We start from the raw sequence: 17,902 nt of genomic DNA, 5'->3' as shown, positions 1-17,902 counted from the left end.
TGAATATAGAGTATTAGACTGGGGTGAATGCAGTTTTGGACTGAAGTGAATGCAGTATTGTACTGAGGTGAATGGACTGGGGGGGGGGGGGGGGGGGGGGATTCAGTATTGGACTGCATGAGATGACCTAAGATTTACAGCAACATTTCATATCATTTTACCCCATGTTTATTTTCGTGTTAATGATTAGTTGAAACTGCACATATGAGTACACACACACCGCACAGAAAAGGCCGTACTTAAACATAAAACAGAGCCCACATGGTTTGAACACGACATACGTTACTATGCATCGGGAATCATTGAAGTTATGTTTTATATTTTATATATTTTTACAAAGCAAGCAAGAGTTTCGTTTTCGCTTTGGAATTGGATTGGATGTTTTCAATATTGATGGTCTATGGACTTCAATTCCTGCCGACGGATTAACACCGAGTATACGTTCAATCCCGAATATGTGTTGTGTCCCTCCAATTTAATTCCAATAACCAAATAGGATTCTAAATTTGATAAAAGAAAATATTGACAATCTGTCACTTGGTAAACCGCGAAAGAAAGCCGTGTAGTGTGGCTGGAAATAGGTTATAGGTTTTGTCGATTTGGTGGAGCTCGATCCGCTAGTATCACATGGGAGCTGACTTTCTAGTGCTACATGTATCAATGCTTGTTTGTTTTGTTTGTACCGTCAAAGCCTCTCCCGTAGTCCGCCGAGAAAACGAGGCAGTGCATAACTGAGATTTTTTATTGTGCCGAGATTTCGAATTCGATGTCAAAACGTACATGTACCAGTAATAGACCAGTGATGGTTCGGGTGTCAGGTTTTCTGTCACGTGACATTACGTACCAGTAATAGACCAGTGATGGTTCGGGTGTCAGGTTTTCTGTCACGTGACATTACGTACTAGTAATAGACCAGTGATGGTTCGGGGGTCAGGTTTTCTGTCACGTGACATTACGTACTACCAGTAATAGAGCAGTGATGGTTCGGGTGTCAGATTTCCTGTCACGTGACATCAGGTACCAGTTGTAGAGCAGTGACGATTCGGCTGTCAGGCTTTCTGTCACGTGACATCAGGTACCAGTTGTAGAGCAATGACGGTTCGGCTGTCAGATGAGGGTTAAGCAGTTGAAGAATAATGTTGATGTCATGAGATATTAATTAAAGCAATGATAATTTCAAAACTAAAATGATGACAATGGCTATAGTTGGTAAGGCCTTGTATCTCCCTTAATACGTATATTTAAGCATACCTTGATGTATTTTAACTCTAGAACTGAAAAAAATATGTTGCTGACTCAGTAACAACCATTGATAACATTATACTTCATTCTTTTTTATTTATATTACTGGATATTTACAGCGAACGTTAATATGTCGACACCATGGCGCTTCCCGTTAATGAAAAAAAGACAAACACTCAACAGAACTTCTAACTTTATTTCTCTCCTTATACTAGACACTCTGAAAGAGTGGCGTCACAGTAGGCACATCTTCTGATCAATACTACGATTAGACACATATTTATTAGATAAATAGCAACTCTACCATTATATATCCGAAGGTAAACTAACATTAACAGTCAACGAAAAAAACACATTTTGCACATTCGAATTACTGATTTGATGGAAACTGAAAACTGTTACCAGTGGAACAAACATTACCGGGAGAATGCGTATGAATAGTAAATATATTTAAAGTGTTGGTAGACTTCCCAGCCCGCTATGAAGTAGAAGTCTGTACTCGTCTGTTATCAATCTAGTTGGAGGTATTCATTACAAATCATCTTGTTTTTACTGTTCAAAGGGAAATAACTGCAAAAATCTTTTTTCAAATATTGTTTATCAAGATCTGCTAACTTCTATAACATAACTAAAATTTTATCAATCTCTAATGCAAACGGTAAAGATCCAAAATCCTTCTAAAGGCACCATGGGAGTGTCTACTCTTCTAAGTGGATTTTATTTTCGAAAGACTCAATACAAGCAAGGCACATACAATACCAACATGTCTGGACGGAACTCTTGCCAATGCGCGGCTCAACACACATTTTCTTAAATATTGAATAAAAAAAATATCCAAACAAAAAACGAAACAAAAAATCCAAACAAACATCAAAAGTGTTACATTACATACAAAACAAACAGAATACACCAATATATGTGTCGAAACATCGACATTTTACACTCTGGTAAAATAATAAATGTCTAAATACGATTATCAGTTGTTCAGCTTTCTTGGAGGTCTTCGTCACTTCCTTTAATATTTAGGAGGGAGTGGATAGGGAGCGGAGTTAGCTGGTTCGTAGGGAGGCGGCGGAGGATAGTAGTTGGCCCCTGGATTACTGGACCCAGGGGCTGGCTGAGGAGGGGGGTGACCACCCCCAGGGTAGGATCCCGGTCCTGGCGGAGGGTAACTACCCCCAGGGTAGGATCCCGGTCCTGGAGGAGGGTAACTACCCCCTGGGTTAGATCCATGTCCTGGCGGGGGGTACGGTCCAGTGTTTGTCTGTGCGGGAGGAACATGTGTATTCGTTGTCACTGAAAAAGATCCGATAAACGTTTAGCAGATAAAGTCTTTCTGGACGGTTTTTCGTCGATATACGTTATCGGATTTTAATTAATCCACATTTGGTTTTGGCGGCTTACCAAATACGCTTACCACTACATGTCACACATTACACCAACACTTACCCACGTCACACATTACACCAACACTTACCCACGTCACACATTACACCAACACTTACCCACGTCACACATTACACCAACACTTACCCACGTCACACATTACACCAACACTTACCCACGTCACACATTACACCAACACTTACCCACGTCACACATTACACCAACACTTACCCACGTCACACATTACACCAACACTTACCCACGTCACACATTACACCAACACTTACCCACGTCACACATTACACCAACACTTACCCACGTCACACATTACACCAACACTTACCCACGTCACACATTACACTAACACTTACCCACGTCACACATTACACCAACACTTACCCACGTCACACATTACACCAACACTTACCTACGTCACACATTACACCAACACTTACCCACGTCACACATTACACCAACACTTACCCACGTCACACATTACACCAACACTTACCCACGTCACACATTACACAACACTTACCCACGTCACACATTACACCAACACTTACCCACGTCACACATTACACCAACACTTACCCACGTCACACATTACACCAACACTTACCCACGTCACACATTACACCAACACTTACCCACGTCACACATTACACCAACACTTACCCACGTCACACATTACACCAACACTTACCCACGTCACACATTACACCAACACTTACCCACGTCACACATTACACCAACACTTACCCACGTCACACATTACACCAACACTTACCCACGTCACACATTACACCAACACTTACCCACGTCACACATTACACCAACACTTACCCACGTCACACATTACACCAACACTTACCCACGTCACACATTACACCAACACTTACCCACGTCACACATTACACCAACACTTACCCACGTCACACATTACACCAACACTTACCCACGTCACACATTACACCAACACTTACCCACGTCACACATTACACCAACACTTACCACGTCACACATTACACCAACACTTACCCACGTCACACATTACACCAACACTTACCCACGTCACACATTACACCAACACTTACCCACGTCACACATTACACCAACACTTACCCACGTCACACATTACACCAACACTTACCCACGTCACACATTACACCAACACTTACCCACGTCACACATTACACCAACACTTACCCACGTCACACATTACACCAACACTTACCCACGTCACACATTACACCAACACTTACCCACGTCACACATTACACCAACACTTACCCACGTCACACATTACACCAACACTTACCCACGTCACACATTACACCAACACTTACCCACGTCACACATTACACCAACACTTACCCACGTCACACATTACACCAACACTTACCCACGTCACACATTACACCAACACTTACCCACGTCACACATTACACCAACACTTACCCACGTCACACATTACACCAACACTTACCCACGTCACACATTACACCAACACTTACCCACGTCACACATTACACCAACACTTACCCACGTCACACATTACACCAACAACACTTACCCACGTCACACATTACACCAACACTTACCCACGTCACACATTACACCAACACTTACCCACGTCACACATTACACCAACACTTACCCACGTCACACATTACACCAACACTTACCCACGTCACACATTACACCAACACTTACCCACGTCACACATTACACCAACACTTACCCACGTCACACATTACACCAACACTTACCCACGTCACACATTACACCAACACTTACCCACGTCACACATTACACCAACACTTACCCACGTCACACATTACACCAACACTTACCCACGTCACACATTACACCAACACTTACCCACGTCACACATTACACCAACACTTACCCACGTCACACATTACACCAACACTTACCCACGTCACACATTACACCAACACTTACCCACGTCACACATTACACCAACACTTACCCACGTCACACATTACACCAACACTTACCCACGTCACACATTACACCAACACTTACCCACGTCACACATTACACCAACACTTACCCACGTCACACATTACACCAACACTTACCCACGTCACACATTACACCAACACTTACCCACGTCACACATTACACCAACACTTACCCACGTCACACATTACACCAACACTTACCCACGTCACACATTACACCAACACTTACCCACGTCACACATTACACCAACACTTACCCACGTCACACATTACACCAACACTTACCCACGTCACACATTACACCAACACTTACCCACGTCACACATTACACCAACACTTACCCACGTCACACATTACACCAACACTTACCCACGTCACACATTACACCAACACTTACCCACGTCACACATTACACCAACACTTACCCACGTCACACATTACACCAACACTTACCCACGTCACACATTACACCAACACTTACCCACGTCACACATTACACCAACACTTACCCACGTCACACATTACACCAACACTTACCCACGTCACACATTACACCAACACTTACCCACGTCACACATTACACTAACACTTACCCACGTCACACATTACACCAACACTTACCCACGTCACACATTACACCAACACTTACCCACGCCACACATTACACCAACACTTACCCACGTCACACATTACACCAACACTTACCCACGGTGACCTCGCCTCTTCGCGGATTGTGATTAGCGACGACCACGCCTGTTTGTGTTCTATTACAGCTTTTTATCAAGAAGATGACGAAGACGACAAAAGCGACGAAAATCATACACCCGATGACCGCCCCGGCTATTGAGCCACCACTGTATTATGAAGATAAAACGAAACATCAGTACTATGTTTTAGATTTGTTTTATATATGTATATAATTTTCAATTTTACCAACAAGTTTTGGAAATTAGAAATGTAAATTGATAACGGCAAGCCTACAGGCTGGAGAATGCCTATAAGGCAGATTGATATTAAACACAAGGCCCATTATACCACCATCGCCCGCCTGTACATTTCCGTGATTGTTGGAAAGTATTTTGAATTCTGCTTCTCTTCACCAAATATCAGCGTCAACACTTTCGTTTAACTTACACTTACATTTCCGGTTCCAAAGAAATCCAAAGCAAATTTAATTACACGTTCAAAAGCATGTCTATAACTAACTGACTTTTGGCCAAATCCGTTCATTTCTATCATATAGAAGAAGGATTTTAAAGAATTATTTCCCCTTATTGGACCAGGTCTTTCGGGCCCCGGGGGAGTTGGGAAATGGTTCCACTTCATTCAAGGATGCTTCAGACAAACGTGTGACGATTTTTAGAAGTCCATGGTCGACTATGAGACGACAGACAGCGCGTCATGACATAAGCTCACCAGCCTCTTTATTGACGTCAAGAGGATGACAGCGTCCTAAAGTCGCCACATCAACAGTATACACCGCCCTCCCATGATTTTATATTAACAACCACTGGAAGTGGAGGTAGTAAACCTAATAGGCAGCACCAATTATATATCCGGTACAACACCGCCCGTCATTTTAAGTAAAACATCCGTCATTTTACGAAAAAATAAACTAGATATCCGGTACAACATCGCCCGGAATTCGAAGTAAAACATTCGTAATTCTAAATAAAAAATAAACTAGGTATCCAGTACAACATCGCCCGGAATTCTAAGTAAAACATGCGTCACTCTAAGTAAAAAATTAACTACATATCCGGAATAACACCATAACAAATTCTCAGTACAAAATAAACTACATGTCCGGTACAACATCGCCCGAAACTCTTAGTACAAAATAAACTATATACCTGGTACAATATATACTATATACCTGGTATAATATAAACTATATACCTGGTACAATATAAACTACATACCTGGTACAATATAAACTATATACCTGGTACAATATAAACTACACACCTGGTACAATATAAACTATATACCTGGTACAATATAAACTATATACCTGGTACAATATGAACTACACACCTGGTACAATATAAACTATATACTTGGTACAATATAAACTGCACACCTGGTATAATATAAACTATATACCTGGTACAATATAAACTATATACCTGGTACAATATCAACTACACACCTGGTACAATATAAACTACATACCTGGTACAATATAAACTATATACCTGGTACAATATAAACTACAAACCTGGTAAAATATAAACTACATACCTGGTACAATATAAACTATATACCTGGTACAATATAAACTACATACCTGGTACAATATCAACTATATACCTGGTACAATATAAACTATATACCTGGTACAATATAAACTACATACCTGGTACAATATAAACTATACACCTGGTACAATATAAACTATATACCTGGTACAATATCAACTACACACCTGGTACAATATAAACTACATACCTGGTACAATATAAACTATATACCTGGTACAATATAAACTACAAACCTGGTAAAATATAAATTACATACCTGGTACAATATCAACTATATACCTGGTACAATATAAACTATATACCTGGTACAATATAAACTACATACCTGGTACAATATAAACTATATACCTGGTACAATATAAACTACATACCTGGTACAATATAAATTACATACCTGGTACAATATAAATTACATACCTGGTACAATATAAACTATATACCTGGTATAATATTAACTACATACCAGGTACAATATTAACTTTTCATTGGTACCATATAAACTATATACCTCGTACAATATAAACTACATACCAGGTACAATATTAACTATATACCCGGTACAATATAAACTATATACCTGGTACAATATAAACTACATACCTGATACAATATTAACTATATACCCGGTACAATATAAACTATATACCTGGTACAATATAAACTATATACCTGGTACAATATAAACTATATACCTGATACAATATAAACTATATACCTGGTACAATATAAACTATATACCTGATATAATATTAACTATATACCCGGTACAATATAAACTACATACCTGGTACAATATAAACTATATACCTGATATAACTACATAACTGGTACAATATAAACTACATACCTGGTACAATATAAACTATATACCTGATACAATATTAACTATATACCCGGTACAATATAAACTATATACCTGGAACAATATAAACTACATACCTGGTACAATATAAACTATATACCTGATATAACTACATACCTGGTACAATATTAACTATATACCCGGTACAATATAAACTACATAACTGGTACAATATAAACTACATACCTGGTACAATATAAACTATATACCTGATATAATATAAACTATATACCTGATATAATATTAACTACATACCTGGTACAACATGACCTGTCATAGTAGTAGCCGCAGCACGTTCCGGAGCAGTAGAGATAGCCATATCGTTGTCTCAGTTGGAAGTTACGGTAGTAAGAATAAACGTAGTAGCAGTCCTGATCGGCTAGAGCCCAGCCTACAAATAATTATTCCAACATGCACTATCTGCCTCATGTTTTAAGACGATGGAGGTTTAATTTTTAGAGGCAAATATTAAATATTTACCATTTAAACAGAGTCGAACTATATGCACATGCACGTGTCATGTTTCATAAAACACCAGTTTGTTCACCCGCCCCCCCCCCCCCCCCCCCCCCCCCCCCTCCTTCAGTCTTCCCCGCGCTTCTTGACAACATCAAAATCCATCGTGAGGTTCATTATTGCGTCATTAACAGACGATGTTTAAATACCAAGTAGGCTCCCTACAACTATATAAGACAGAGAAAGCAATACTTGTATAGTTATAAGGTAGAGTGAGGAATACCTGTATATAAGGTAGAGAGGGGAATACCTGTATATAAGGTAGAGAGAGGAATACCTGTATATAAGGTAGAGAGGGGAATACCTGTATATAAGGTAGAGAGAGGAATACCTGTATATAAGGTAGAGTGAGGAATACCTGTATATATGGTAGAGAGGGGAATACCTGTATATAAGGTAGAGAGGAATACCTGTATATAAGGTAGAGTGAGGAATACCTGTATATAAGGTAGAGTGAGGAATACCTGTATATAAGGTAGAGAGGGGAATACCTGTATATAAGGTACAGAGAGGAATACCTGTATATAAGGTAGAGAGAGGAATACCTGTATATAAGGTAGAGAGAGGAATACCTGTATATAAGGTAGAGAGGGGAATACCTGTATATAAGGTAGAGTGAGGAATACCTGTATATAAGGTAGAGAGGGGAATACCTGTATATAAGGTAGAGTGGGGAATACCTGTATATAAGGTAGAGAGGAATACCTGTATATAAGGTAGAGTGAGGAATACCTGTATATAAGGTAGAGAGAGGAATACCTGTATATAGGGTAGAGAGAGGAAAACCTGTATATAAGGTAGAGAGAGGAATACCTGTATATAAGGTAGAGAGAGGAATACCTGTATATAAGGTAGAGTGAGGAATACCTGTATATAAGGTAGAGAGAGAGGAATACCTGTATATAAGGTAGAGTGAGGAATACCTGTATATAAGGTAGAGAGATGAATACCTGTATATAAGGTAGAGAGAGGAATACCTGTATATAAGGTAGAGTGGGGAATACCTGTATATAAGGTAGAGAGAGAGGAATACCTGTATATAAGGTAGAGAGAGGAATACCTGTATATAAGGTATAGAGAGGAATACCTGTATATAAGGTAGACAGAGGAATACCTGTATATAAGGTAGAGTGGGGAATACCTGTATATAAGGTAGAGAGGAATACCTGTATATAAGGTAGAGTGGGGAATACCTGTATATAAGGTAGAGAGAGGAATACCTGTATATAAGGTAGAGTGGGGAATACCTGTATATAAGGTAGAGTGAGGAATACCTGTATATAAGGTAGAGAGGAATACCTGTATATAAGGTAGAGTGAGGAATACCTGTATATAAGGTAGAGAGAGGAATACCTGTATATAAGGTAGAGTGGGGAATACCTGTATATAAGGTAGAGAGAAGAATACCTGTATATAAGGTAGAGAGAGGGATACCTGTAAATGAAGTAGAGTGAGGAATACCTGTATATAAGGTAGAGAGAGGAATACCTGTATATAAGGTAGAGTGAGGAAAACCTGTATATAAGGTAGTGAGAGATGAATACCTGTATATAAGGTAGAGAGAGGAATATCTGTATATAAGGTGGAGAGAGATGAATACCTGTATATAAGGTAGAGTAAGGAATACATGTATATAAGGTAGAGAGAGGAATACCTGTATATAAGGTAGAGAGAGGAATACCTGTATATAAGGTAGAGAGAGAATACCTGTATATAAGGTAGAGAGAGAGGAATACCTGTATATAAGGTAGAGAGAGGAATACCTGTATATAAGGTAGAGAGAGGAATACCTGTATATAAGGTAGAGAGAGGAATACCTGTATATAAGGTAGAGAGAGGAATACCTGTATATAAGGTAGAGAGAGGAATACCTGTATATAAGGTAGAGAGAGGAATACCTGTATATTAGGTAGAGAGAGAGGAATACCTGTATATAAGGTAGAGAGAGAATACCTGTATATAAGGTAGAGAGAGAATACCTGTATATAAGGTAGAGAGAGGAATACCTGTATATAAGGTAGAGAGAGGAATACCTGTATATAAGGTAGAGAGAGGAATACCTGTATATAAGGTAGAGTGAGGAATACCTGTATATAAGGTAGAGAGAGGGATACCTGTAAATGAAGTAGAGTGAGGAATACCTGTATATAAGATAGAGAGAGGAATACCTGTATATAAGATTGACCGATTAATTTATAAATTAGTCAAACTTACCGATGTAGGTCGTGAGGATAAGAAAACTGGGAGCCAACACCACCATCTTTGTCAATTTGTGAACTTCCTTGTTCCTACAATAGATTGTTTATATGTATCATAGGTACCTGTGAGGACATGCTTTTCCAACTAAACTCACACCTGATCGATTACGGGTATTTAAATGGGGAACGTAAGTGATGTTGTTCTGATAACTTTATTATTCACATTATGCGCAGGAATATAAATTAGTGACCAACAGAGGATGTATACCTATACACATACACAGGTGCGCATGCATTGACACATTTCGTATTCTCGTTGGTTTTGTTGAATCAGAAATATTTTAATTGTATTACGTATTGTGTGGATTTTACTTAAGCTGATTTCCAGGTTATAAATACAACACACATGTTCATGATTAATTTGTCTGGTGACTTTTCCTCTAAAGAGGTATGGTCGTTTTCCGCTTATATGTATATCACGCGACCCCAGTGATTCCCTCAGTACCAAAATAGATCGTCATGGTCCATTGGCGCGCTGTGTGTTGTGAACGGTTATGTATAGTAAATCAATACTGTATGAAATAAAGTGACATTGACATGTTAAATAGGAATTGTACACTACTCATCCACGATTGCCTGTTGTCGACGCTGCAGGTCATTTACATTTTACTTTGAATGATACGGAGTAAATATATAGGTGATATCACTCTGTTTTTTTTATCCAAGTGAAAATTTTCTATCTGAACATTTCTATCTTTATACTAAATACTTCATATTAAATATGTATTTACTATTGAAAATATCCTTCAAATACGACAAAGAAAAAATAAAAGGTATCATTCTTAGAAACATAGCAAAATATTAATATAAGATATGTCGTAGTGATTCGAACTCAGAACCTTCGGGTTGCTAAGCGATGGCTCTACCATATGAGCTTTGCGGACTGACAGGAATGTAAAGTTTATGTTATCATTTAGAGTCAGGCTTGTAAATGCTAAAATTAAAATATTTTATCAACTACGTTTTTTCAATTTTTCTATATCAGCGCATCGGAGGACCACTTTTTAAGAATAAGATTTTAGTTGTCTTTTGGTATATAGAATAAAATTAGACATTGTAAAAGTTGGTCTTCCGATGCGCTCTATGACAAAAAATGATAGGAATGCGGGAAAATCCCACTCTAAAGTTGCAAATAGCCCGATGATGCAAATTTACGGTCATTTAATGAAATATCCAAAGCAATGAACAAACAAATGTTTCGCAAATAAGACTTTTTATATGTTATAGATTTTTAGTTTGTATTCAAAAACTCAGTTTTTAACACTTATTTTTTTTTTCTTTATTTTTGAAAACGGTCACCGTTAGGTCGAAACAGGCCAATATGCGCCATACCTCTTTAACGAAAGTTTTGCACGGATTCCAATGTATTGTACGAAATATGTACTGTGCTGTATATGATACAACAGTGATGTATATAAATGCTAGTGATGTACATTAATACTACAGTGATGTATAAAACTACAATAATGATGTAAAAATGAAAACACTACAATGATGTACATAAATGCTACATTGATGTACATAAATGTTTTATTAATATACATAAATGCTACATTGATGTACATAAATGTTTTATTAATATACATAAATGCTACATTGATGTAAATACATGTTTTATTAATATACATAAATGCTACATTGATGTACATAAATGTTGTATTAATGTACATAAATGCTACATTGATGTACATAAATGTTTTATTTAGGGGATAGTAAGTTGTTTTGAGTGTCTATACTGGCGATTAGAACATGAATTTTTTTTTGAACTCGAGACCGGTCTCGAGTTTAAACCAAATTTCATGTTCTAATCGCCAGTATAGCCACGAAAAACAACGTACTATCCCCATTCTAACACGTTTGCTATCGCATATATTTAGAAACATTGTTTTACAGCGCTACAAGTACGCTATTAAGTACTCTGTGACCTCCGTTAGTGACGTGTCATACTGTGGCGGATTGACCAATCAGAGAGAAGCTATCAAAGTCGGTCAATTGGCCACGCCCATACTGGCGAGAGCTCGGTCTGTATGTTAACGAAGCGGGGTATTTGGATTGTTGTGAAAGTCCTGTTTCCGAAGATTTAAAGACATATTTGGATTTACGCAGTATGCTTAACGACATGTGCATTTTAACAAAGTCAGAGTTGATGTGTTTCTACAGGCCCAACCGTTATGTGAAGTTCTGTGCACTTGTTTCATTTCATTTCGGATTTGACCTCAGATGCTTAAACACGGACGAAATGAACGTTTCAATCAATAAATGACGGTAAGAATGATGTTAACGATTTTTGTTAAATTTATTTAGTTAATTCAATCTAATCGATTTCTTCACTTTCGATTCCAATATCACGGGTCATCAATCACAAATGGTGCAGAGTGTTGAATTTCGCTACGAGTCGAACTTGACGCCATATTGTTTTGATTAGAAACGGGGCGTGGCTTAACACGATAGGTCATGGTTCTATCGCAGATTAGAAGTCGGTCCGCAACCAATCAAAACACGCGTTGCAAACGAATCGTGTTAGAATAATGTACATAAATGCTACATTGATGTACATACATGTTTTATTAATGTACATAAATGTTACATTGATGTACATAGATATTGCATTGATGTTTGTAATATGGCTGGAGTGTTTCCTTAATTTCCATTGGCCAATTTTCTATTTTCCTCACAAGTACCCATTAGTGAGTAGACATGTTCGTGCTAAAAAATAGTTCAGCTGGGAAATTCCCAGACATTGCGGACCTGATCGTGCTTTTTATAGCAGTTGGGCAATCTTTGCCGCCATTCACGCAACGTGTTACTTTGGACAACAGCCAATCAGAATACTGGAAACAAAAGATTGTTGGGCATAACTTTGTTTATATTTAATAGGGCAGACGAGATACCATAAAAAGAGATACCACAACGTTTCGCTACAATAAACGAAGAGGAATTACAAGATATTTTGAAGAAAAAAGACTTGTTTATCACCCGAGGTGTAACAAAACTATTCCGCGATATTTAAGTGCCAAAGTTCAGTCTGCATGCCGACTTTGAAAACTTTAGATTAACATGATTTGATCAGGAACCCAGGGATTTATTTTTTAATTATGTTGTTCTAGTTGGTCATATCACAAAACAGTTATTGCCTTTTGTGCTTGGTGTACACGAGACTATACGGACCTGGTCAAGAGTTGTCAATAATACAATATAAATACATGTACTTCAGTGATGTACGTTAATATTACATAGATATATATAAATGCTACAGTATAACCCCTATACTTATTACGTATAAACCCTGTTGTATACGTATAAACCTTTCTGTACATATAAACCCTACTGTGTACCACAAATCTCAAAACCCTAGAGTGTACTATTAGCCGTACAATGTACGTATTAACCCTACTGTGTACGTATACACTTTGTTGTAGATCTAGAATCTACAGATAAACCCCACTGTGCACCATAAACCCTAAACCCTACAGTGTATGTATTAACCCTACAGTGTACCTCTAAACCTCATAACACTACAGTATACGTATAAACCCTAAATTGTACGTATAAACCCTAAATTGTACGTATAAACCCTACATTGTGCGTATAAACTCTAAGTTGTATCCGTATATACAAACCCTTTCAGTGGTATGGACTTACTAGTTGCTTTCACCTTCTGCTGGGCTCCTCGTGGTTTTTTTGTTTGTTTTTTTTTCGTATTCGAAAAAACGCATGTCGTCATTTATAACAGTGACGTGACGTCATATTGTACTCAATGACGTCATGGTGTACTCAAAACTAGTATACATAACAACATAGATTTCATTGTGATCAGTTAACACTGTGTTTATTTATAGTTTTATTTGGGTTTTGATGACATGTTCCTCTTTGTTTTCATTTGTACTTACGTAAAACATCATTAGTGTTATCGTTAATTGAGATTAGTATTGGCATACAATTACTTCGGGAGTAAGTTTTGTTTTGTTGTCTATGTACAGTTTTGTGTATTCTATGTTCATTACTTGCTTGACCAAAATAAAATCACATCCTGTATAACAACTTATATCTATAGTATGATGTATTCACTTTGATTTAGAATCAATTTTGCTATCAAAGTTAAGTTCTTTTAATTCATAAGACATGTTCCACACCTAGGTGGACACCAGAATTATCAAACTACCAACATGTCAGTGTCAGATTGCTACGTAACCGCCTATTACAGAAAGTAATAATGGGTATGACATTGGTACCTGTAAAGTGAGAAACGAAAGCAAAACGAAACGAAACGAAATCAAACCGAAACGAAATCAAACGAAACGAAATCAAACGCAACGAAACGAAATCACACGAAACGAAACGAGATCAAATGAAGCGAAAAATGAAGCATTGAAAATGAAAAAAAAAAGAAAAAAGACTGTACACAGGCCTTAGTGTCCCATTCTCATCGGTGTAAAAACAACACACAAGAAAGAATAAATACATATTATATATAAGGTAATGTTGACACACATTAAGATACTGACACAAATATAAACAGCTCATATATATCTGTACAGAAACCACGAATATCTGCCTCGAATGCCTCATCAGGTTACATATTGAAAACGTAATTGTCTAGGACGGGATATTTCGAATGGTATGTATGTCTAAAATAGGATATATATATCTAGACCTAAAATAGAATATCTATAGATACAGAATAGTTTTATAGCAAAATATACCGAGGCAGCTGAATCTCTCTCAGAATTCATTTCCGTCCCCTGTCAACGGCTCAAAAATGTACGCAAAATCGTGACGTTATGTATTCTATTTGGCATTATGACGTCATATAACATGACGGAGAGCTTTATATACAAATCTTCATTTTTCCCATTGTCGCGTGTAAACATTGTTCTGATTGGTCAAATCTTGGATTTTCTCAATTTTCTCAATGAAATTTCAGGATTAACTGTTTAGAGGGCGTGGGACATTAAAGAAAATAAAGTGGGAATCTCGCAACAGCCCAAGACCGATTGATTTTAAAATGGAGCTAATAAAACGATAATATCTGTTGTGGTTATCTTTAAAAGTGTTTATGTCCACACAAACTTCCAAAAATGCAGAGTTTTCAGATTACATAGAACATATTAGATTATTTTCTCTCTCAATTTGTTGTCATGCATTCTTTGTTTTAGATTTGCAATCAGTTGTGACTTTTCTTTGTGACGTCTTACTAATTAAGGTTATGTACATGACTATAGACCGAAAATAGTTCTTCCCCCGCCGATCACCGTCCAGGTGACATTGAACCACAAACAGCCAGACTGTCAACAACGCAACGTGCGATTAATTTGTTACAAATAATTTCATTAATGAAACACAAAGCCTTAACAGACTAGTCATTCAATAAGTACCGCCCAAAGAAATAACAACCAACAGCATGCTAATTATAGCATCAATTAAATTAGTACAACTTTAAAATTAATTTTAACACCTGTCGTAACCCGGTGCGTTGCCTGAACTGATTACATAACTGATTATATAGCACAGGTAACCTGTACACTGCCACCTAGCGGACTACCCGCGGGAGAAAGTGATTTCAAGTTGTAATATGTTGAGAAACCGGCCCAGTACAAGGGGGGTAACTTGTTCGCAACCTGACATTTTCTTTCTCAGCACTTGGATGCATTTTAGGTATGTTATGTAGACGAATGACATAGAGCAAATAGCCAGACACGTGTGAAGTAGGAGGTGTTGGGATTTTCCCTAAGTTATTTTAGATGTATCGAAGTGCGCATGCGTTAGCAGAATCTAGTAGAAACCGGTGAGGTTTTCTGCCTCCCACAAATATTTACGATAGGGGACGTCACTCGTTCAGACTTGTCGATGTTGTGGCGTTAGAACTTCAAACCACTTTAAAGTATCACGATTGAGGATTTGATTGTTACACTTAGTTAAAGTAGAATGGTAATCCACGTTAAAGTACCACAAATAGTATTTTGATACAACATTCAACTGGATACTCAAATGTTCTTAATTAACAAAATTCATAAATACGTGTTCATTAATTTGATCAGCTCTATTATTCAATTACTACATCTGTAATTTTTTGTGTTTCTTTTTTATGTTTGTATAGACCCTGACACAGTGATTTTTTAATCTGGATAAATATCACCTAATTTACTATTTACATGAATCTTAAGTTTTATACTACTGGTTTTTTTTCTCAACATTAGTCTTGATATGAATCGAGCCGGTTTTTTTTTATGTCGTCAAACCTGAAAGAAAGAAAGAAAAATAATTAAATAGGGGCAGCTTTCGGAGTTTTCTAACTGATTTTCTAAATTCTATGTTTTGTTTGTTTTCTTTCTTTTTTCTTTTTTTTTTTTTTTTTTTTTTAATCTCTGAGAGTTCTCTCTGTCTGATTTTTCAGATTTTCTGGATTTTTTACTCTCTGATTTTCTGGATTTTCATAGTTTTCTGTTCTTAGTTTTCTGACTTTTTGACTTTCTGATTTTCTTATTTTCTGGATCTTTTTTAGTTTTCTGATTTTCTTAGTTTTTTTATTTTCTGACTTTCCAAGTTTCTGGATGCTCTGAGTTTTCTATTTTGGTACATTTAATAATTATGCTACATCTCCGGCAAAGAGTCATAATCAAAATTGAAAATAAGAACAGATTGTTGTATATTTTTATTCCGATAGTTAGATACGCTATCACTACCCTCTAACATGTCGGCTTCTAATATAATAGATATAATTCCGTAGATACACCTGTGTATGGAAAAAGAAGTGTACTTTCGGAAATGCGAGACAGTCCCGCACAGCAGAGACAAATTTGTTTCTGCATTGAGGGAATTTTCTGAAACAGGTGTAAATAAGCTGTTTTTAAAGGTAATATTACCATATTGTTCATGTATGTGTGATTTTTTTTTTTTTTTTTTACATAGCGGCGTTTCATCAACATGCACAGCTCGGAACATCTAAAACTTCGGAACCTTTCTGGAGTTTAGTAATACACAATTTGAGTGGACTTCTGAATTACGCATTACGGTAAACGATATAAAAATTTCGTCAAATTAGCAGAAAACGCGTCTGCTTCGTTTGTTTGTTTGTTTGTTTGTTTGTTTGTTTGTTGTTTTCTTTTTTTGGGGGGGGGGGGGGGGGGGGGTTGCGCTTATCTTTCTACTAATATTATGTCGAAAGTAAAACAACGCGACTATTTATAGATATTTTTAAGAACAGTCTATGTACGTCCGTTTAAGAAAATCCATCGTTTTTAAGACAATCTTTTCTTGTTTCTCTAATGCGGGACCGTCTCTCATTTACGAAAGATCTCAGAAAGTCGAAAGATTTCCACCTGTTTACTATTCGACATGGACTACATTTTTTTTTTTTTTTTTGTCTGTAATGTTTATTAGGCG

At 37.2% G+C, this 17,902-nt stretch overlaps 1 protein-coding gene across 1 annotated transcript; it reads right to left on the bottom strand.

Moving 5' to 3' along the window:
- Nucleotides 1–1,424: 1,424 nt before the first annotated feature.
- LOC117339713 (formin-B-like) lies at nucleotides 1,425–10,613 on the bottom strand. Its single transcript, XM_033901430.1, has 4 exons — nucleotides 10,476–10,613; nucleotides 8,001–8,136; nucleotides 5,325–5,473; nucleotides 1,425–2,538 (listed from the first exon to the last, which is right to left on the bottom strand). The coding sequence occupies exons 1-4, from the start codon at nucleotides 10,519–10,521 to the stop codon at nucleotides 2,258–2,260; spliced, it is 612 nt and encodes a 203-aa protein (XP_033757321.1). The 5' UTR covers nucleotides 10,522–10,613; the 3' UTR covers nucleotides 1,425–2,257.
- Nucleotides 10,614–17,902: the final 7,289 nt, after the last annotated feature.

Source organism: Pecten maximus, chromosome 12 (genome assembly GCF_902652985.1).
Source record: "Pecten maximus chromosome 12, xPecMax1.1, whole genome shotgun sequence".
Classification (NCBI taxonomy): Eukaryota; Metazoa; Mollusca; class Bivalvia; order Pectinida; family Pectinidae; genus Pecten; species Pecten maximus.
This window is presented reverse-complemented; position numbering and strand designations above follow the sequence as displayed.